This window comes from Cephus cinctus, unplaced genomic scaffold, assembly GCF_000341935.2.
Source record: "Cephus cinctus unplaced genomic scaffold, Ccin1 Ccin1_scaffold0029, whole genome shotgun sequence".
Lineage (NCBI taxonomy): Eukaryota > Metazoa > Arthropoda > Insecta > Hymenoptera > Cephidae > Cephus > Cephus cinctus.
In genome coordinates, this window is record NW_014332776.1 from 924965 (window position 1) to 947924 (window position 22960).

General features: G+C 41.6%; 2 protein-coding genes and 1 long non-coding RNA gene across 4 annotated transcripts; 1 reads left to right on the forward strand and 2 right to left on the reverse strand.

The window, feature by feature from the left end:
- Positions 1–153: 153 nt before the first annotated feature.
- Positions 154–4754, reverse strand: LOC107267385 (MOB kinase activator-like 4). Its single transcript, XM_015739015.2, has 5 exons — positions 4610–4754; positions 2943–3146; positions 2005–2378; positions 1800–1934; positions 154–1713 (listed from the first exon to the last, which is right to left on the reverse strand). The coding sequence occupies exons 2-5, from the start codon at positions 3000–3002 to the stop codon at positions 1617–1619; spliced, it is 666 nt and encodes a 221-aa protein (XP_015594501.1). The 5' UTR covers positions 3003–3146; positions 4610–4754; the 3' UTR covers positions 154–1616.
- A 2399-nt stretch (positions 4755–7153) lies between these two features.
- On the forward strand, positions 7154–22952 carry LOC107267336. 2 transcript variants are annotated; one of them, XM_025084994.1, is made up of 13 exons: positions 7154–7515; positions 16326–16529; positions 16608–16688; positions 16753–16938; positions 17014–17055; positions 17129–17320; positions 17382–17476; positions 17564–17833; positions 17894–18519; positions 18589–18770; positions 18986–19120; positions 19220–19411; positions 20114–22952. In XM_025084994.1, the coding sequence occupies exons 1-13, from the start codon at positions 7410–7412 to the stop codon at positions 21328–21330; spliced, it is 3528 nt and encodes a 1175-aa protein (XP_024940762.1). In that variant the 5' UTR covers positions 7154–7409; the 3' UTR covers positions 21331–22952. The 2 variants fall into 2 exon arrangements, with proteins under 2 accessions (XP_024940762.1, XP_015594402.1); XM_015738916.2 differs by having other exon boundaries at positions 16626–16688.
- On the reverse strand, positions 16528–17158 carry LOC112494357. Its single transcript, XR_003059681.1, has 3 exons — positions 16999–17158; positions 16731–16924; positions 16528–16664 (listed from the first exon to the last, which is right to left on the reverse strand). It is a non-coding gene; the product is annotated as an uncharacterized LOC112494357 (long non-coding RNA).
- Positions 22953–22960: the final 8 nt, after the last annotated feature.

Sequence of the window (22960 nt, forward strand, 5' to 3'; positions counted from 1 at the left end):
GACTTCCATCGTGCTTTGAATTATATCAAATGTGATACAAACGTTTGAGTGCAGTACAAAGGACAGATAAGAATTTCAGGAGCTTCTTTTGATTGCAATTTCTCGAATACAATCTAGTGATTTTGGATTATCTTGAACAAAGGTCGTTAGGGATTTTTAGAGTTTTTATCATTCTTTTATTATCTTTTCTTCTTCAACGGAATGTGGTCAAAAATCAGTTAACGCTTTCGACTATCCAGAAATTGTGGGGAAAGAAGGTCTTCTAATTCTTATCATAACCGTGTATTAGAAATCTATGGTAAAATTTGAAAAAATTGCACAATTGCACATCGAGCTGTTGAAATTGTATCTAAATATTTGCTGTTTTGAGCAATGTTAAAGCAATTACCAAGTAGTAATAATGTACGAAGTAGTTACTATTCCTAACAAGAAAGGAATATTTTTTTCAATGTTATTTATTTACGAGCTGTGGGTCCTTTCGAAAGGGTAGGATCTTTCTTCTATTTTTTTTTCTTCTTGGCTCATTCACTTTCATGGTGGAGTTTAAAGATAATATTTATGATTCTCATTAGGAGAATAGTAAAACGTTTGGACATGAGTGAAAATGGTAAAAACCTTCCTCCAGTAACAGTGATATTGAATCGATTAACCGGATCGAAAACTTGTTTTTCTTTGCTTGGAGTTTAATATATTGTTTATAAAATTGTTTCAGTCAAGTTTGACGTTTCTTAATATAATGAGACAGTAACGCACGGTTTTGCGCGGTTATGCTTAAAAATTCTTTTATTAGTTTTCTTATTTCATTATGCAATATCATATATGGGTTTGTTCAGCATCCCTTATATTTAACCTACAAGAAATGACTTGTGGTCAAATTTTCATTACACACATAATCCCAATGAAATTGTATTGTTATGAAATACAATTAAAATTAAATATAAATTACGGTATACATAACAAACTCATTTTGATGGAATCAAGTTTAAGTCGTATAATCTCGAAATTAAGTGCAGAGCAGCCATTGGTTTTTTTTTGTGACGGTCACCGCCGTATAAATAGACTTGCCACTATTAAAAAATATAGCGCATTTAATATTCAATCCCTTGGAAATATTTATTCGCACGATTAATTCAGTATACGGAGTTTCGTTACAACAGCAATCCATGCAGCAACACGTCTCGTTAAACAGCAATATTGATTGCGCTCTGATCGTTTATTTTTATTACTGTACACTCTCGTGCTATATTGACTTATAAACATTATTTTATCATCAACCGTAAAATTATTCACGTCTTGCCACACTTGCATATTCTTTGTAATAATAACAAATTACTTGATAGTGTAAAAGAAATTTTCTATACAAACGTCTATAAATTCATTTTTTTTCTCAGAACTGAAAAATTCAGCTAATATTCAATTATCTTCCTGTGGCGCCTCTGCATGGGATTCTTTTGTACCTCAAGAAAATTATGTAGAATTTGACCGGGATTGAACTTACTGATTTATTCCTACGCTCTTAAGGCCCAAGACAGCCTCATGAGGTACTCGAGTCGTGAATCAGTTATATGTTAAATTTGACAGTTGGGTCTCGGACAGAAAGACCGAACTGGTGGGCCCTATGCCTCGCTTTCCGTAGCAGTGTCCTCTACTGTTATGGGCACTATCAAATTATCCTGTGACATCAGATTATATTTTGTTACGAAAGCTGTAAACCTGTAAGTAAAACAAAAATACAATGAAATCTATACTGGAAAGAATGTACGATTATTTAGACGAGTTTGTCTAATATGAATTCTCACCTGCGACAGAGGAAGGTCTCGTTTTCAAACTCATCAAATACTGTACGGTGATGGTAGTATGCATGAGAAAAGATTCTGTAAACTCTGCGACAGACAGACCCAAGTTTAGCTACAGAAGAATCTTTTATGCTGACTCTGTAATAGGTTACAACATAAGTAATGATGATTAGCAAAATATTTTAAACATATAATAATAAAGCTCCACCTGCTGGGAAAGTATTTGTTGCTGTTGAGCAAACAAGCTGCACCATCTAGAGTGTGTCTCGTATAATCAATGGCTGGACACTCTTTTGGAGTTTTGTGAGCAGCACACAAGAATATCCACTGTTCAGTGGCAGTCATTTGAGTGCAAATTCCAGGGTCACATTCTCCTTGTAATCTAACTGCCAAACCATTCAATTCCATACAGAATTGTCTGAGGTGTTCATACTTCCATACACCCTCGTCTTGTGCATCTGGCATATTTAGAATTAGATCAATATTCGATGGTTCTCTTCTAATCATCTGTTGGATATACTGTTGTACAGCCAGTGTGCTATCCATTTCTTCAAACGGTTCATCTGGCCACCTACTAAAATCCTGCAGAGAAAACATGAAATCTTCATTCAACTTCATTTCATATAAAAAATAACATATCTACAGTCTGTTAAATACTATTGATTAGAACTATAATATAATTAAGGTAGCGCGACGTAAACTAGTTTTTAACGTAACTAATGAATTTATTTCAAGCGTATATTTATCGTAGCGTATATTTATTTATTTATTTTTATTTCTCGGCTCGTAATTGGTAAAAGGGTCTATAACATGCACTCTCCAGATTTTACGGAAGTCAAACGATCTGTCAAACTCGTCACGCCTACATGATTAACTTGAGCATAATACAATAATTCTTTGGAGCCGAAAGAACTAATAAACAAAATTAACAAACTATTTTCCGAGAACGATAGATGAAAACTATTGAATCAAGACAATGTAAATACAACTTTTACAAAGAGTTCATTGATTTTCGAGGGTATGTGTCAAACAGCAAGATGTCCCTGTTACTGCGCAGGTACGCCAAAAGCGATCAAGTGTGCTATATGAATGCATTCTGTAAGTCTTAAGGTATTCGTCAAATGTGAAATGAACGTCATTATTAACCTTTGCTTTTGTTCCGGGCCTATTTCTTCTTAGGATTGTGGATCCGTCCGCCATCTTCATTTTGCCAGTTGTTGTACTTCACCAATGAACGCATTACTCCACAGAGGGCTTGTTGGTTGAACATGCGTAAAGCTGCCTAGTTAGGAAACGTGTACATTGCCGGCAGATGTCGCCATCAATATGACATCCGTTTCTTTTTCAAATCTACATGAAATAGCGATTACTATTTTATAAAAATTGATTTTTTGAATTTAGTTACGATCGTAAAACTTTACAAGTATTTTAATCTCAGAAATATTTAGCAAACTTAATTAAATGTTTCTATCTTCTCACTTTCAAATATTACGAGAAAGAATGGCTAGCGCCACGGCGGTGGCGCCATGAAAGACTCGCAATCGCAGTCGGTAAAATAAAAAACTACAGTCCAATCTATCTAAAGTGCATTCTTTTGTGCAGCAGCAATAAGAAACTCGTGTGACAATTGGCAGATGTCAATGAATAAGGTGTTAACATTGGTTACAGTATGACATCCACTGTGTAGTGGAATGCAACCAAGTGGACACTAAATAAAAGCGACAGTTTTAAGAGTTCCTTTTTTTCAAAAATTCATCCGACCTACATGTAGTATCCATTTCGTTACATTTACATTTCATAGTGTATAAAGTATTGCGCCATTTTCACAGCTTTTATGTTTATCATAAATTTCCTGCCATTTGCACTCTACTCATTTAAAACTCAAAAAAAAGTATCCTATATAAGAAAAGAACAATAAGTTTCCTTCTAACCTTCTTGAGCATTATTACAAGTTAACTCAGGTTAAATACTTTCAAAGTATTATGAAATATAACCGCAAGGGAATCAAAAATCAAAAGAAATATCTTAAGCCTCTTTATCCCTGATCATAATAGCGAGCAAGAGTATTTTATATTCAGCAAAAGCAAAGAATAAGATACTCCATACCGGGACACAAAATGATTTCAATCGCAATGTCAAACCGACCCCATCGTTTTTTGCACGAATAGTACAGATTATCAGAAAGTTGCAAAATCAAAAAAAGTGTCAAGCAAAGAGTGTAAATTTGATTCCACAGCAAAGCCATTATCTTAATGTGGAATTCAGGACATTTTCTAAGGCCGAGATATTAGCTTGTCGACCCATCTCGTGATGAGGTTCAAAGTACAAGAACTAAAACTGCCTCTTTGGTCATACGCCACCAGAATAAATACTGCGAAATCAAAGCCAGAAACTGTGCAAGTAGGGAAGAAAACGAAAAGAAATGGAAGAGAGACAGAAAAAAGAAAATAATTGCTACTCCGTGCCTCCGATTAAACTAGCTCTTCCGCGTTAGTAAATTAACGTCACTGTCGTCGCGACGCCACAAGAGAGTATACACATATATAATACCTGAGACGGATGATTAATCGTATTATATCACACGAGTAACCAACTACACGTAAATAGGGAACTCTCAAGATTACAGATCCCGAGAATTGACTTATCGAGGATTAATTACGTTGAACGTGCTATAGTGTGTTATATATTCTCTGCTGAGCGAATTCCAAGAACCACTATTACCATACCGCGATGTACTTCCTCAACTTCCTGGTGGCCGGTGTCTTCACGACGAAGAAGAGAAACAGGTAAGTTCGTTTACAAAGTTTACTTACCTCTCAATTGATATGTGAGCGTCGTCTGCCTGCGAGAATCGCGTAATAGCTGGCAATTTGACAGTAATCTTGCAAATAGCTCTTCCCTCGCGTCCTCTCTCCTAACCTCACCACAAGTACACCACAATCCCTTCTCCGTGTTACCTTTTCATTTGCACGTCTCATGAAAGATTGATCGCATCAACCACGAGGATGGAGTTCCTGAAGAAGTCGGTCCTGCTTCTAGTTTCATCGTATCTTCGTGAAACACGTGTTCGTTCTTCAGCACCACGACGGCAGCAATGTGTACCCCGACTAGTCGGCGTCCCTGAACTACGTAGCAAGAAGCATTTCCGTAGCGCAGAATTCACGGAAATTAGTCCTGCCTTAGTTACCAGTGCGTGTACTGCATTATATTGTAGCATAAAACTACAGGGGCTTGGAACGGGATCATGTTTCTTTTCTTTTGATCATCGGATGATAGATATGAGAGTATTTTCTTTTTAGCTAGCTTCAGTTACATAGTAACTTTCTCAGGCACGAGATTCTATGTGATTGAATCCTTCTCCATTTCTGTGTAACAATTTTTTGTTACCGGTATGCAAACTTTTCTTGTAATTCTGCTGGTTCTGTTTTATTTGGAAATTTATTACAACTTTTAAAAACTTTTGAAACATTTTTTTTTGCACTTGAAAAGCAGTTGGCAGCTATTAATGAGTGATGCCTGAATGACGTAACGAGCTCTTCGCTCTTGTAACGAAACTATAATTAGGTACATCCATTGAAGAGGGTAGACACTGATTTCCAGTGGTACTGGTTAATTTTTAACAAGATAAAAGATGATGTAGTTTGGATCCCGAAAGGTAAATGAAAAATGAATGAAAAGATCAGTCATGTAAATGAGTGTTGATACATCAGAGATATCCCTGTAGAAATTAAACATATTCCTGGTCTCAACGAAGCTGGAGAGGCATTGGGTACTTTTTTTTTAAAATATCTTATCTTCATGAAATCTAGGAACGGTAGCAATCGCCCTAATTGATTTGCACAACTTATCACGTTACACGTGTAGGCGTAGAGTACGCAGAGAGTGAGAAGGAGAGAGTGATAATGTCGAGAGAATAAACGAGAGCAAAAGAAAGTAATGGAGAGCAAGACAGGGAGATCTCGAGAGTAAAGTGAGATTAAAAAACCTCTCACGCAAGCTTTTCCCGCGAAGATACACCTAAGCGATAAGTACTCGACGAAAACGTTCGTCCTCAACGAGCGACCAGTAAAATTCGAAAGTTGTACACTGAGTCTGAAACCGGGCGACATTGCTCTTTATAATTTTGTTATTTTACCAAGTCCCCGTGTAGATAGCCTCGACTGCGCCCAGGTAATTATCACAGTCTACTATAATACGAATATCGGTAGAGTACATAGCTCCAAATAAAACATTAAACCTTGCAGACTTCTAGACGTAAGTGTGTCTGATGTTGGTAGTAGACAAATGGGACACATTTTACCTACAGGTCTGTGAAGGTTAAAGAACTGTTCGTCACGAGACTACCTAAAATTGTAGGTTATAATTTAATAAAAATCCTATACTTATACCTTTAGTACGATCGTGTGGCACTTGCGCACTTCGTCTCACTGCTGTTCCTGGAGTTTTTTAACCTGCTGAGTAAACCAGCAGAGGATCTATGTAGGTAAGTCGTTATGGACGTACGTACTCTAGTGCAGCCACTTCCTGAGGTTTGTCAGCTGTTCAGATGGATAGTCTTCTCCACGGCACGCTTTTCCCATTGGAGGATGTTATGTGTATATTAATGTATTCTTTCTTCTTCTAGCACACCTGACGTCACTATCATTTTCCAATATCACAAGAGACATATTTTCTTAAGTATCCCAGGAGGTAATGATAGCCTGAGTATACTATACCCCATCTACTCGTACAAAGTCCTAAAAATATCGTCCCCCAAGTTACCAGAAATCAACGTGAATACAAAAAGTTAGGCTAGGTCCCTGTGATCTACGATCATGGCTGGGACCCAGGTGTAGAAACAGTATCGGATCCTGCAGGTGCTCCGCTATGCTCGTTTATACAAACATAGGTTGTTACCTTCAACACACCATATATATATACATATATCATCGAAGGCATCATCCAAGTTTCACGTATCTATATACAAACATCAAAACTACCGGTTCTCTTCATCTCCAGCTATCTAACGAAGTTCCTCACCAGATTTTGCAGCTCCTTCATCTCGTCAATCTTAACCTGACATTTAAAATCCTCCGGAGCGACTTCCTCCACGTGCCATATTGGGCAGCCATGAGAATGAGCTACACGATAGATCTTGATAAAATGTCAGTCAACCTCAATGTTCATCCACCCTGATTAACCGTGGACAATTCTGCTGCTTCGTTCATCAACGTTGTAACGTTCAAGCCCGTACACGTATGCATGGGGGGACAGTGTACTCACGTGCACGTTCGCCCGTGAAGAAGAAGGGAGTAAGGTAAGGATGGTGTGCGAGGTGAAGTGAGTAGGTTAGGTTAGGTGAGGTGAGGGCTTCTCCGGGTGAGTACCACTCACTCATTGACTCGCGTACGCCCGCACGTCCGTCCGTCGGTCGGTCGGTTCGACTGTCTGTCCATCCTTACTTCTTACATACGTAGGTACCAAACGAACGAGGTACATACGTACGCGCGACCATCCGAAGACGGTACCGTGGCCGTTCCGTGTCTTGCGCGACTTCAAGAACATCGGTACCATCCTCTTCTGGAGAGAGACCATTAGGAGAGGGATTAGGATTGGGATAGACCCCTTTTAAAAATGGTCACTGGGGATATGTTGTACGTCTTCGGGATCCTCGTGGTCCTCATCGTAGACATCACCGGCATCATCAAGGTCCAGGGGAAACCTCAGCAGATAAAACCAGGCAAGTTTAGTTTATTGTTTGATACCTTGACGTTGCGATTTTATACGTTTTTATAATAATCTGTTGTTTTATTTATTGTATCACACTGATGGGTTTATTGGATCTTCTTCGACTTATCGAACATCGTACAAATAAGTATCCTACTTACATAGATTTTTAATTATGTAAAAGTACAATAACATATATACGGTACTGTATATAATATGGTAGCACAGTACGGATAGTAGGGTACGGTATTTGTGCTCAATTGCTATTAGCAAACTTCCAATCTTGGTGCATGATAACAAGTTCGACAATTTCCCGTTAAGACAATCGATCGATTAGCAGAGACTTCATCGATCATCGAGGTAACGTCTAGGCACCTACTTCAGAGCTGAAAAGTCACCTGCCAATGTCTTCTAATAAGTTAACGCGTTGGATATCGTTTTCGCTTATTCTGTCAGGCGAAAGAGGTATTCAGGGTTGGGGGGCATCTATTGTTCAGTTTTATCGTGGAAAAATCGTAGGCCGTACGGCGCAATTATAAAGTTTACATCTACCATATACTTCCTCCTTGTCATTCTTATATGTACACAAGCATCCGAATGCCCTCTCTCAGTGGCACGATTCGTTATGTTTCGATTTCCTCACTAGAGAGGATGTCTAATTAAAATAAATTAGAAGATCACCACGGTCGCGTAAAATTCCCATCGGTTAAAGGATTCGTTCTAACATCTTCCATTTTTTTAATTTAAGAAGTAACCTTCTCATGTTTTACTTCATAAATAACGTATTCGAATAGTCAGTGGTGTATAAAAATCCGTTTAATTATAGATCTTTTTTTGAATTGATCTAGGTAATCGAATTACCAACAACGTATAGTTATAGATAATGAGTACCTTCCCACATAAAATAAGCATAAAGTTCATTCAACGATTTTCGAAATTCTCGAAAGTACTTTCTTTATTATCTATCCGCGTCTTGTCTCCTTATTCCATTATCTCTAAAGTCTCTTAACCACAGTAACCATTAGTCGAGTTAGACGCCTCTTAGCACGAAAGATAGCACCAGAATCAGAATCCCAGAGACAAACGCCTCGTTATTCAAGCAACGAACGGATCAGCCCTTTCGGAAGCAAAGTACTTTCCCTCCAGTTATCAGAGTCGACACCATAATCGACACGTCACAAGGCAATAACTTAACACAAGTAAATTGTTCATAGAAGACATAAAGCACCCGTACACTCTACATACGTAAAGATACAAGTACAGCAGGTGTCGTATAGCAGTATACCAGCTAAACATATATTATAAGACAAGAGAATAGCAAAATGAAGATTCTATCGGTCACGACTCTCAGCATCAGCCTGGTATGTGCTCACCGTCCATCCTAATTACTTGTACCGAGAACATATAATAATTCCCCCATTGGGAAAAACTAGTAGAAACGATTCCATTGCACGAGAGTCGCGGCAGAGTCCTCCACCAGGCACAACGACAGAAGTCGCTCCTCGTAGTCGTGAATGAGTTTCTTACCGCCCTCGTCTAACTAAATGCCAGCTTGACTAATGTCGCCGTTTTTCCCTGCGGATGATGCGAGTCCACCACCAGGTTTCTAGGGAGTGACTCCGCGAGCGAAGGAAGGCAGTCAGCCATCCAGTCAGCCAGCAAGCCATGCCTGAGGGGTACTCCTAAAAAATGCGAGTGACTTAGGCCTCTTAGATCCTCTTAACGAGGATGAGAGGGACTCGAGACTGCCAGACGATTCCGATACTCGACTCAGGGCTAATCGTCCTGCACTTTTTACATTGAGGAACACACGTAGCTACGCACCACTCTTTCGCAAAATTGCTGAGCCCTCCTTTTATTCTTTTTTTCCTCTATTCCCTTATTTCGCCCCTTCGTTCTACTCTTCCCACCAGCTTTACGTGCCTACCGTAATAGACCTGTATATATAGATATAACACTGTCTTCTGGATTCTCGCTCTCGCACCTGCCCTCTTTCTCTCTCGCTCTAGACGAATCTCCAGACGGGAATGATGCGAGAGGGTTCCTAATACCTAAGGATGTAGAAGGCGCCGGAACTCTGTTTGTCACGTGCGTAATGCCAAGTGCGTACTACACGTACGACCAGGCTTCCTGCTCGGCCTACTAATGTACACAAATGAACTGGTTCACCACTTCACTCGGAATCCTCTTTCACGTAGCCAATTGGAAACTGTCATGTAGTTTGGCGTAATCTTACATCCAGTATTGGAAAATTCCCTCCTGTAATACAGGCTTCATCCCTGTTTTACGTTCTTTCTATATATCTTTGTTACATTTCTATCTTGTATTCGTATCTCTTTTCGTAATGCTGTAACTGTTGCTGTGAACGATGGTATTTTGAATAATAATAATAATAATAATAATAATAACAGTGACAATAACCAACAGTACCTATAGGTACTTCACTGCCTCTCCGCTCTATTCAAAATGCGAACGCGTCTACGAAATTCGAAACAACCAACGTCGAGCCAGCGAACGGGCTGTCTGGCATCTCTCGTAGCGTTTCGTTATTTCCCTTCCAGCTAATCCGGGAAACGTCGGGAAAATGGCACGTGGTTGTACGAATAGATATTCTCTGCATCGCGAACATCGGCTTGGTACGTACGCGCGTGCACATGCGAATGGTGCCGTTTTCAGTGCACAACTAGACGCGAATTCTGTATTCACGTTACGTTAGCGATGTTAGCGAGAGACGCAAAGGTATGAGACTGGCTTCGTCATTGGGTCACCGTTTATTCTCGACAATGCTATCAGACAACCAAAGTTGTGCTCGTTAACGTAGAAAACTTTATTTGCAAGTAATTTAATTGTTACAATTTGTAGGCGTATCTGGCTTTATTTACTTGAATATAATTCTTACTTGCTCGTTAACAATTGTGCGATGGACCAGGGTACATCATCTTCTTGGCAGAATAATTGGAATTGTTCATGATACTTGATCTTCCTGGAAGAGCAGCTCCTGGATACTCATCGAGGCTGTTAACTGAGGAGGCAAATAGCGGCCAGAGTAAACAGCAAGGGCGTTCTCACAAACGTGGGAAACCCGCCGCCGTAGAAATCTCTTTAATGTCTCCCGTGTCTGACGCTTTGCCGTCTGTTTCTCTTGCCTGGTTAAGAGTAAGTAGCGACTGTAGGACGTATATAGCTTGTATGTATATAAATCTGGAATGAAGGGATTTCAACAAAGCAGATTCTCCGCGTATACCGACAAGGAATTTCCTTACATTGTAGGAAAACACGAGTAGCTCGTACGTATAAAGATAAATAAGAAGTGGTACATTTTTACAAAGATTCAGTTAAAAAAGGGAAAGAAGAATAATCGTACAAGTTTAAAAAATAGTTATTTTTTAATCTCGTCAATCGTAAACTTTGCTTCGACAAATTCGTTCATGATTTCTTGACTAACGAAAGAGCGTGGCGCCTATTGAAGCAGCTCGATTTCTCCAGGGTAAAATGTATAATTAACCATTGTATGCATAATTAAAGTAATAACGAAGGCACGTAAGTCCGAAGGCCGACCTGAGCTAATTAGAATAATTAGGATTTGTCTCTTTCTCTCTCTTTCTTTATTTCTTTCTCTTTCTCTCTTTCTGGGTTCCAATCGTATCCATCGTCTCCCCTAAGGAAGTGCCCAACTCGAAATGCTACTTTCAACGTTAAAATTTTCGTACCCTCACTTATTACAGGCGGATCACGAAAACCGTTCCCATCTCTCGTTGCCTCATCCATAATTTCGTGGATACGCGGGCATATAAATGATCGGACGTCATGAAATTCCGGCATCGCCCGTTGCCGGAGCGATTATTAATTAGCATTATAATTAATGCGACGTCCACGTGTATTTTGCTGCTTCGTGATGCACCCAGCGTTCTGCGTATTGGTCCAATATGTATATTCACTTATCACACATGTACATATAACATATAGACACGCTGGTAAATGCGTATATAATTTGTATGCATATGCGGTATTATAGACATTTTTAGTTATTATATATACGTATAACCATATGCATCACAGTCAAGTTACAGAGACACAGGTATATGTATGGGCATCAGTTGCGACCAGGTGCGCCACAGGTGAAGCCGAACTCCCGAGCGGAGGGTCACTCATTTATTATTACATAAGATTCAGAACCTGTTCCGGTCCATTCATCGCCGTGTCGTTCCTTCAAAAAGTACCTCCGTAATGGTCGCTACACGAAACCTACAGGATACTGCGGCCCGCGATAAGATGGATCGCATGCTGCTGGACTGGCGCGTTATTAAAGCGAAATTAAACGGACGCCTTCGAGACTCGTTCAAACATCATACAAACGGTACGGGCCGATACTAAGACTGTGATTAATTGAAAAAAAAAGAACATCATTTTTATCGTACCGGTTTTTCTTACGAAACAGTATCATCAACTACTCTATCTCGAAACAAGTACACTTCTGTATTAGAGAAATTTATGGTTACTCGTCGCGTTTTTATAGGCGCGCGCGCGTCTTTGGATTATTTAAATTTCTTGGGATTTCTCGTGAAGAGGATCCGTCGTAAATATGGTTCTCGATATTGTCGATAATTAGAAATGCAGAATGCTATCGTACCTTATGCTACCGTGCTTACCTGTTTTTTTTTTTTCAAGTCATGATATATTACGTACTACTCGAGTCATAACCATGAACGCATAAACACCCACTACGTATGACGTTTGCATTGCACAGGGATCATAAAATCACAAGAACCAATGATCTTGGCAGTGATGATCCGCACTCGAGGCGATTGCTTCCTGATCGCGTATAGCGGTACCATGGTGGCTCCCATGAACGGATCCACGAGGATACCAATGTGGGCTTCGCCCATGGGGTCAGAGGTCACACGAACCGTGGTTCCAAGACGGAATATGAAACCCCCTCCGTTTTAATCTCCCGTTCCAGCATCCTTGTCCTTCATCTTTTTCTTACCTCTACCTCCTCCGTCTTCGCCACCCACCTTCTTCGCCATCACTTATTCTTCCTCTTCTCGAAAGTACATCGATCCTTCGTGTTCAGGATCGATCCCATAACTGGACACCCGACAGTCTTTTCGAATAACCCGCAGCGGGATTCCCTTACGGATCGGACCTTCATTACCATCAGGATACTCAACGACCGAGACTCTTTGTTCGTTTTCGATCTTTTTATTGACACTCACAAAATTTGACAGGCCCGCAATGAACGAGCCGCGCGTAACAATGTAACACGGAGTTATGTTTATTGTTATATTATTTAAACTGAGCAAATACATTTTACACTTTGCGCCATTGTGTTTATTGTATATAAATTGATTTACTGTACGTGGCATAATGTCTTTTGTACTAGGTGATATCGTGGAACGAGCTAAAGGTAGTACATTTTTTATAAGTTATTTCTTGCTTTTCATTCTTTTCGCCCTTTTTTCCCTCTCTTTCTTTACTTCCCTTCCTTGCGTAATCTCATCCCTTGCCAACCGACTGGAGCGAGCGCGGTATTATCTTTGTGAAGGGAGGCGAAGTTCGTCTATGGAGACGAGGTCGTTGTCGAGATAAATGACTGTACTTTACTATCGGCTTGGGTATCTCGTAGCGGTGTGAAACGGGCTTAAGCGGCGGACGCGGTGCTCTTTGGCCTCTAATAAATTTCTAGCGTCGATCGTCAATTCTTTTCCCGTGCTCCTCTTCTTCTTTCTCTTCTTCCTTCACGACGTTCTCTTACTTTTTTTCTCTCTTGCCCTAACTTTTTTCTCCGTCTTCCTCTCGCCTCTTCTTTGTCTTTTTTTCTGTTATTTTGATTCTCTTTTATCTTTCCTCTCCCTTCCCCCCCCCATCTCACTCTCTCTCGCTCTCTCTCCCGCATCCGCATCAATAGAGTTCGATGATTCCGGACACCACCAATGGAGCCGATCGATCCACATGGACACTTCTAACGGGCAATTCCTGTCGGCGATAGAATATTCATAGGATCTTGTATCTCTCTCGGTATTTTCTTTTCCAACCTCTCCTCGATATCGCCGTACCCGAAAAGAAACTTCTAACAGAATATTCATCCCTTATATACAAAATAGCCGTCGACGGCTCCGTCTATTCATATCATTTTCAAATATCCCATATGAGAAATCACTTCGACTATACGACCTCTAATCTCAATTCGCTGAACCAACATTCGCCAATTCGGCTACCCAATGGCAATACATCGCTCGGATTATTTGGCAGTCCGGTTTAGCAAACAAATAATATATACATATGCGTGCGGTGGGCGTGCGCGAGGCATCGATCCATCTCCCTGATAATCACACGGTTAACGAACCTCTCATTGAGTGTCCGTGGCTGTATAACAAGTCGTGGAAGTCTGAATTCGCGATCCTCCTTTCTCACTCCCATTGGTTTTATTAGTTCTACGTTTTTTCAATCAATCCTTCGAAAACCATCCAAAAGTCAGACAAAAATTCCAACCCCACTGCAGCATATGGGATTAATTAGAAAATATCTTACCGATCAACCATATGAGATCACTGCCGATTACGGTGGTTCACACATCGTGAATTTTGAAAATACGACCTAAACCAGACAGAGCCCTAGAGGAGTTATCCTAGGACTCGGAAGTAACGCAAAAGAACTACGTAAATGCACAGGAAATTAGCACGGGAAAAATAAGGCAAACGAGAGCTCGGGGTTTGATCTAAAGTAGAAGGGAGTAAATTAATCGGGAGTAATTAAACGAACCGATGGTGCTGGACAGAACTTGAGGACACACGCGGCATTGCTCCGCGAGTCGCAATTCATTAATTACAAGGTACTCCGTCCTCTTATTTGAACAAGCCCTGGGTTTTCGATGACGGATGCTGCGCGCGGGATCCTGGTTGCCAGGTGGAGGATGTTAACGTTAAAAGTCGACACGGTACTTTTCTCCGTACGAGTTTCGTGTCCTGTCAGGACCCCTCTTCTTCCTTCTGCGTATCGAATCCTTCGTATCATATACTCCTTACTTCATCTTCTCTATCTTTCTCTGCCTACTTCATTCTCGTACCTTTGCCACTCTTACTGTTACACTCTCTGTATTATGCAGAATGTAAAACCCATGTATTATTATTATCCATACTTTTATCATATGTGTACCCCCCTCCCATTAGCTTGTCCGAACGACCATCGAATTCGAGGTAATCCTCGTGCCCTCTTCGAGTCACTTCGTGGTAATTAAAACATGGCACGGTTTCAGAGAAACTTCAGGGCATACTTGACTGGTTATTAATCGGCTCCGATCACGCGATATTTAATACTCGCGAGTCGTCAAATACGATTTATCCTCGTGTACTTGTGTGCACGTGTTCCGACGAAGACGTCGGGTCTGGGATATCCGTACACTGTCTTGACCTGCGTTTAAGAGAAGAAAGATAGGAGGCACGTGGTTTCGCTCTGTTTAGGTTATGTATACCATCTGAGAGTGAGGCCTAGTCTTTGTCTTTCTGACTTTTTCGCGAGACCTGGGTAGATGAGTTATAAAATTAAACATGTCTTAGGCTCGACTCTCAGAAGGGATGAACTCCACTCCCACCCTTGAGAAGCTCCTCTAGCTTTCGAAAAATGTCGTAACATACGTAGAGCGCTACTGTCGCGTCTTGTATATCATATGTCAATAGACATTATGATTGTATATAATTCTCGTACACAATATGTTGCAACGTCGAAATACCAACCGTTCATTTATATTTTCTAAAGAATCAGCTGTCCCTCACTAATTTAAGCGTCAGGATGTTTCGCCGTATCATACCTTCTACACGAGTACGCGCGTCAAACAGTACGCGTTCGGATGAATTATATTTATCCCAGTTAAGACGTTTTTCTGATTTCCTTCGTAAAGACTTTCTGGCACTTGGCCCTTCGTGAGGGCATAAAGCCACAAAGTAGGAAGAAGAAGAAGTAAAGACTTTGCTTCTTTCGATCGTCCACTTTATGGCACTTTTTTTCTGTTGGATTATTCGTCGTGAAGTTTGCCGCATGCTCATATTTTTACAGGGCGTTATTCAATATCTATTCACTGTTTGGTACTTGTTCTGTCGGAGAACAAAGCACGCACCGAGCTCCGTAATAAATGCTACTTCGCCCACGCGTACTTACTTTATACTTGCGCATAAAGTGTATGTCTGCTATGTTAGGTTATGTCCAACGAGTTGAATGAGCCACGAGTGTAAAGGATATATGTATAATATACTATAGTATACGTATACGCAAAATAGGCGATAGTGTACAGACTCCAAATTCATGACTGTGCACTTTTAATACCATAGGCGAAATTATGAGCTATCGTAGCTAAGGCCTCCTAAGTTAATTATATCGTTCCAATGAAATTTTTTTTTGGCAAAATTTGACTAGCTTTTAAAATAATGTTCTCTTTCTGCTTTCACTTAATAATTTTGCTCCACGCTGCTCCGCTAGTACTTACTCTGTTGAGCACTTTGTATGAAATCGTTTTACCCGCGCAATTAATTACTCGATGAAAATGCAACGAGCTGCGCGCGCATCGGACTTTCTAAGCGGATACGATTAATTTGGTTTCTACGCGGGAAAATGTGGGAACCAGATGCGGGACTTGGGAAAGTATTATATTCACAGTTACTTTTTTCTACGTGGTTATATTTTTTTTATGTCCCCTATAGTACTATACAACTCATTGATTACGTGTACGTAACACCTGTGCACACCCGTAATATGCACACCTTATTGAAAATGTATTCCGACTGTAACTTTGAGGTTAACTGTAGATCTCACTTGATTGGCTTGTCTCAGGATGCAGATTCGAGGGCCGTCGTTATCGCGAAGGGGACGTGGTGAATACATCCGAACCGTGTTTGCAGTGCAGATGCGTCGAGGGTTCTCCTCGTTGCAGATTGCGGGTCTGTCCACGACTTCCAAATCCGCCACCTCCAGGTTGTCGCGTCAGACCGCCTGGGGAGAAGGTTTGCTGCGCTGAAATAATCTGCGGGAGGTCGAGTTAGTACACAATGCTATAGTCCTTACCTGTATTTATACACGATATAAACATTCCACGAGGACGGAATATTCTTCGAGGCTGGAATTTACTTGTAGATGAGGCCGATAACGATCTGAGGAGGATCAGCACTGGAACTGGGGAGAAATCGGAAACCGACGGTAAGCGTTTGAATTATTCTAATAAATTCAAACGAGTTATACCTAATCGATACTCTTGTATCAGGTTGCCTCCACGAGGGCGTCAAGTATGGTCCGGGATCCGCCATGATGGGAGCTAGAAGATGCGAGTATTGCTATTGCATATCAGGTAGCAGAAGATGCGTCAGGCCCAAGTGTCTTCTCCCCTTACCTGGATGCACTCCGCTTTACGCGCCTCATTCCTGCTGTCCCGTCGCCTACAATTGCACACGTAAGTATCGTTATACTGCTGAGGAAGGCGGTAAGGGAGGATTATCGTTCTGTGGTTAACCATTTAATTCGTTAGATCCACATGCGTCCACGACCATCACTTCGCTCGCGGGAAACGGTAAGTGCATCGTACGATTCCTTTATGGCTCTGTAACAACTGCGAGTTTATTGTTGTTCGTTGGTTGTCCTAGGATGTCGCGTCGGCGAGAGAATCTACGAGGAAGGCGAAATGGTACGAGAAATTGGCTGGAAGGCACCCTGCGACAATTGCTTTTGTGCCATGGGGGCGGTCCGCTGCGTTCCCCTCTCTTGCGCTCCGCCACTTCAGGGTTGCAGTCCGATTGTTCGCGAAGGACAGTGCTGTCCGTCCACCTATAATTGCAGTGAGTTTCACGTTTCCGTTTCCGCTTTATTATCCTGGTACTCACTATTATTTTCTTCGAGGTGGAAGCATCGAGGTGAAGGCTACCCAGAATTATGCGTCCTACGCATTCATCAGCAAGGACTACGCAAAGTTCCGAAAGGAAACGAATTTCTTTGTACGTTATCATGCGAGTGTCGTAGTTTCGGGAAGTTTGACAAATTTCTTTGTAACTCTGTTTTATTATTTATCTTGTTTTCTCTAGCCCATCGATAACAGTCTGTCGAACGCTATTCCTGAAGGAAGGGGTCACCGCATTGTGGATAAAAATTTAAGTATATCAAACGACAGTTTGACATTAAACTCAACCGACACGACCATCAGTCTCGAGGAATCATCGACCGTCGATACGGCTTCCTCGATAACGTTGATTCTCGAGACAGAGACCATGGACAACGAGATCCTAGCGGAGACAACTGATAGCGACAGATATACTACCACTCTTGAATCGACATCGACGCAGACGTCAACCGAGGTTCGAAAATCTCTAGTAGAGCATACCGATAGGTGGAAGTTGACATTGAGTCGGTTTCAGATGGCGGTGAATCAGGAATGTACATTTTCCGATACTACCACCTGGACGATACCAGATCATCACACTGCGAGTACGTCGCTTCTAAATTCTCCGACTTCCGTCGTAGAGTCTACCACCATAGACGAGATACCCTCGACGGTAGGATTAACGGAAGATCCGTCGACGTTGTCCTCGGACACTGTGGAATCTACTACGTCGACTCCTCGGGAAGGTGCCGTTACGGAGCAGCAGGATGACGAAACCAAGATAATAGATAGTTTATCGCAAAGTACAATTCCAGTTTCTAACGCCTCCTCGTTAACAGAATCTTCGTCAACAATCAATATCGAGGACGTGGAACATACAATAGACCGGGAGAAGTTCTCTAACATTCAAATGGGATCGATAAAAGGTCCTGTGACGAGTCTGCCGACGACAATACTCATGCCTGACGACATTCTCGTCATGAACGTGACTGTTAAGACGAACGTGTCCGTGGGGCACATTCAAGGGGTCACAATAAATCCAGTCAGATCAATTCCACCGGATGTCGAGGCCATATTGAATATCACTCACCGTGAAAAGGGCGAGGATTACGAATACGACTATGGCGAACCTACTTTGCCACCGTCCCTACCAAATGTCAGGTAAGTTTAATAAAAAAATTCTCTAGCGTTCGCACTCGTTCCTTGACGAAGCTTCGTATTCCGACGCAGGATAATACCCTTTGTCGCGGCCGACGCCCTAGTCAAGGACGACAAGGACATCGCCAGTACCGTCACAGGATATCCATCCGGTTCCGTAGGAGTACCACCTGAATTACATCCCACGGATGTACCGGGCTTCTATGACATCGTCACCCAGGAGAACCGTTTCAGTCCTCCGGTAGAGACAGAAGGTAACGCTCTGGCTGAAGTTATCTCTCTTCCTCTTTAAAAGAGGACGGAGCGGAGGAAAAAAAAGATCCCTAGCACATCAGCATACAACTGATGTCAACATACAGATACGCACACATAGCCGCACTCTACCCAGAAGGAACTTTCTTACAAGTCGCCTCGCGTCTTGAAGTCTTAAAGTTTTTAAGGAAAGTCTTAGGGTGCCTTTACTTTACAGGAGGTTTCGTTCCTCGGGAGCCGTCTTACTTCGATCCACCGTCTTACCACTCTACGGATCTCAATTTGGAAATCGGTACAGGAGTCACTGTTCTACCAGCTGCCATAACAAATCCCCATCGAAAGAACGACGAGGGTGAGTCTCTTGCACAGTTCCCTATCACTTTATCGAAAACTTTACAGTATTCTCTTCCATTGTCGTGCCTACCTATTTCGTCTTCTCTCGATCTTCAAGATCTCGCCAGCGACTGTCTCTTTGAGAATCGGGAGTATCAACATGGCGCTCTTCTGCCGAGCAGTGGACTGTGTATAATATGCATTTGCTACTACGGCGACGTTGTGTGCTCTGACGAGAAGTGTCCACCTTTGAAGATTGGCTGTAGACGAGTCAATGTTGAGAAAGAATGCTGCGGTAAAAATGTTTGTGGTAGGTATTTCGTTTCATCTTCAATAAACTAATAAGCTGCTATAAGAGTTAGTGTATAGGATAAAGGGTACGGACAGAGGGAGCAGAATTCCAGACTGATGTAATCGTAAATGTTAGAGACTGTCTTGTAATCGGAAAGTACTGTTTTAAATTTCCATGAATAAGATAATGCTGTATTGAAAATTTGCCCTCGACATATTGACTTTTGCGTCGAGTCCAATTTCATGCACTGTTATACCGAGTACAGTACGGATGTACTGCTCCAGTAAATTGTTCAGGATTTCAATCTTTCATTTTATATCATGGACTGTATTTGTTGAAGTAAACTTTTGATTTTCTATTTTCTTTTTAAACTTCACATTTGGCCGATAGAACTTAGGCGTGTATTCCCCAGGTGGCTTAACATTGTTATTTGAGAACTACTTGAAATTCATTCAGTATAAATAAGCTAGCGATTCTGAAAATAAGGGCAGTGGTAACGGTCTTTCGTTCCACCGACCCATATAAATTTCTGGGTAACACAAGGATCCCGTCTCACTTGGCATTAAGGGCCGAAACGCCATCCTGGCAGTAGTACGTTAGGATAAATTGAGTCGTTGCCTTATACAGGAGTCCTACGAATAAATGCAATTCTCGTATAATGGCACGTAAAAAGAGTGCGGCGACTGGACGGCACATGTCACTAACCGTATATCTTTTCAGTCGATGCTGACGAGTCCCCAACAGTGGTTCTGGACCGCGCCGACGCGACGGCACCTTCGCAACGGCAGCCGATAACGTTCGTCGACGGTATCGTATCTCCAGATCCCTTCAGAGACGTCATAAAGACCGAACCAGCGCCGGATTTGCCGTCCCTCATAGAAGATATGATCCCATACCTGGTGGAACATGGTATAACGACGCCTAGACCGACAACGCCGATGACAACGACAACTTCTCAAAAGTTAATCGTCCAGAATGTCGGTTCTAATAAATTACAGCATTATAAAGATTTTATTGGCATAATTCCATTGGTTCATGGACAATCTTATGAATATCATCGCGAAGAGGATACTCCAAGTTTACTTACTTCGAACAAAGACGCTTATGACTTTCCTACTGTTCCCGAGAGCTCTGGAACAATTCAATATGGTCCAAACGATTCTACGAAGGAGGATTCTACTTTAGATTCTGGTATCAGGACTTCAGGATTTACCTACAATAATCATACTCTCAGTAGATTGGACTACAGTACACCTGAAGTGACTACAGGAAGTATCGATCAGAATCATTCAATGATCCTTGTCAATGTTACCGACACTAAAGAGAGTGGACCCTTGTCTAATTCAAAGATCGTCCATCCAACGGATCACAAGATACTGATCAATGAAAATATGTCCAATCCAGATTTATCAACGTTGTCCATAACGTCAACGGAAACACTATTACCACACCAGGACGAAGAAGACGCATCGATTTTTTCATTCGACAGTGTATTAGACTTACTGTTTTCCGGCACGACAACGACGAAAGTCCCGAAAATGTCAACCACGAAACATCCTGAGGATTTTATATCCTCATCATCGCCCACCAAACCTCCCGCCACTTCCGTGTCCATAAAGGCTCCGTTCACAACGAGATCTACAACCCTTCCGCCGTCAACGAGGAAGATCATGACAACAACAGCGGCGAGAACGACGGGGACAACATCGACTACGTTAATGCCGGAAAAGACGATGAAACTACCAACAAGCTCATCCTCGATAAATATCCTTGATAACGATGTGCCCCTAGCTGTGGCTAGTCTGCTGAAACTGGCGGGTTGTAACATTTATGGGAGAATGTATCGGGTCGGTAGGATCATAACGGAATTATCAGGTCCATGTTTGGAATGTAGATGTACGGAGATTGGGGTTCAATGTGAAGAATTAGGTTGCTGATCTATCCTCGTACCGATACTATACTATACCATGACACCAAGAGGGACAAAAGTCTCGATGATGCCCGACTTGCCATGGTAGGTCCTTACTATCATTTCTCGTTAAAGTTTAAGAGAGGAGAAGTTACGGATCCGAGCTCAGTGGAGTTCGATATCCTACAGTTGTTTTCAAGTTGTCCTTACGATTGGTGTACTCTGTATTTCCGAGTAAACGGCAATACACCGGCTGAAGTGGAAGAAATTGTTTACAAGATATATCTATATACACATTGGGTTCTATTGCAGCTGCAGGGGAGCGAGAGTCGGAACGGAGTTCGCGAGTTAGAGATAAATACATTTTAGCGATAGTTAAGCCGTAAGAATGATCTCAATAGTAATCAACTTTACGTAGCTAATCGAATTCGTCCATTAGAGCTGGTCCACAATGCGCCTAGTACGCACAGTGCTATAAAGTAAATTCGAAAATAGACGATAACCTAGTATCTGAATTTATCAGTCAGGATGCCTTTGCATAGAGAAACAGCTTATATGTAAGTTATGATGATGATATGAGTATATGTAAAATAGATATTATATGTGATATATTATATGCATGTATCAACCCTAGTAATATTGGCTTAAAGTATTTTTCCATAGCAGAACGGTTATGATATTATTGTGTGCGCATGCGCAGAGACCCAGAGAATACGACCGTTTGTATTACAATGTGATCCGAGCCTAGAAGCCACAGAATCTCTGTGCAAGCATTACAGTTATTTGTTTTACAAGATCAAGGTGCATATCTCGGCAAATGAGAAATTCCGGAGCCCTTAAGGCGGTACAAGTTTTTTCCCTTTTTCTTTTGAAGACTGCAGAGCGCCGCAGTTGCGACTCGTACAAAGAGAGAAAAATAAAAGGACGGCGATGCTACACCGGGTCGACTTTTACCCTTCACAATGGATTCAGCACAGTTCGGTATAGTCCTTTTCAGAGAGCCTTAATTCAGATAAGGTAAGCTTAAAGCCCACGCCCCTGAGTGCCGCATAGAGGCTTGTATTATAAGTTCGATAATAAACGTTTATAATATCTTTTTAAGCGGCCAGTTATGCCATCCTGGTTACGCCATCTCTCTTTGGTTCTTGGGAAAGTGAGTTGTGCTTATTCTCTCGCTATCTCTTCTTTCCTTCTCTCTCTCTCTCTCTCTCTCTCTCTCTCTCTCTCTGTCTATAGTCGATACGAAAACGGGACTTTTTCGCTTCAAGAAGATCGAGATCTTATTAACTTGAATCTTCCCACTGAGCCTTTATCAGACAAGAAGGCGCCTTTGTACGCTTATATACTGATTCGGAGAATTCCCCTTGCTTTATCTTCAGCAATTACATTTGGACTATAAAAAGAACTCGGTAAATTCGACCCGCGGCAAATTTCTTCATAACGTCCATTCGAAGTATCATCCTTTCGGTTGAACGATTCGCCCTAGAATTCTTCTTTAATTGTGACATCTGGCGGTGAGTTTGCAGAGGGTGGCTATCACTGTATTCTCTTAACCTTAGCTTCGAGTAGCGAAGAAATGATTCGGTGTGTACGGAGGCGCTCGGCGCGGGGTAAAGCTTGACTCTCGTAAAAGTTCGGCAATTCGAATCGACACCGAG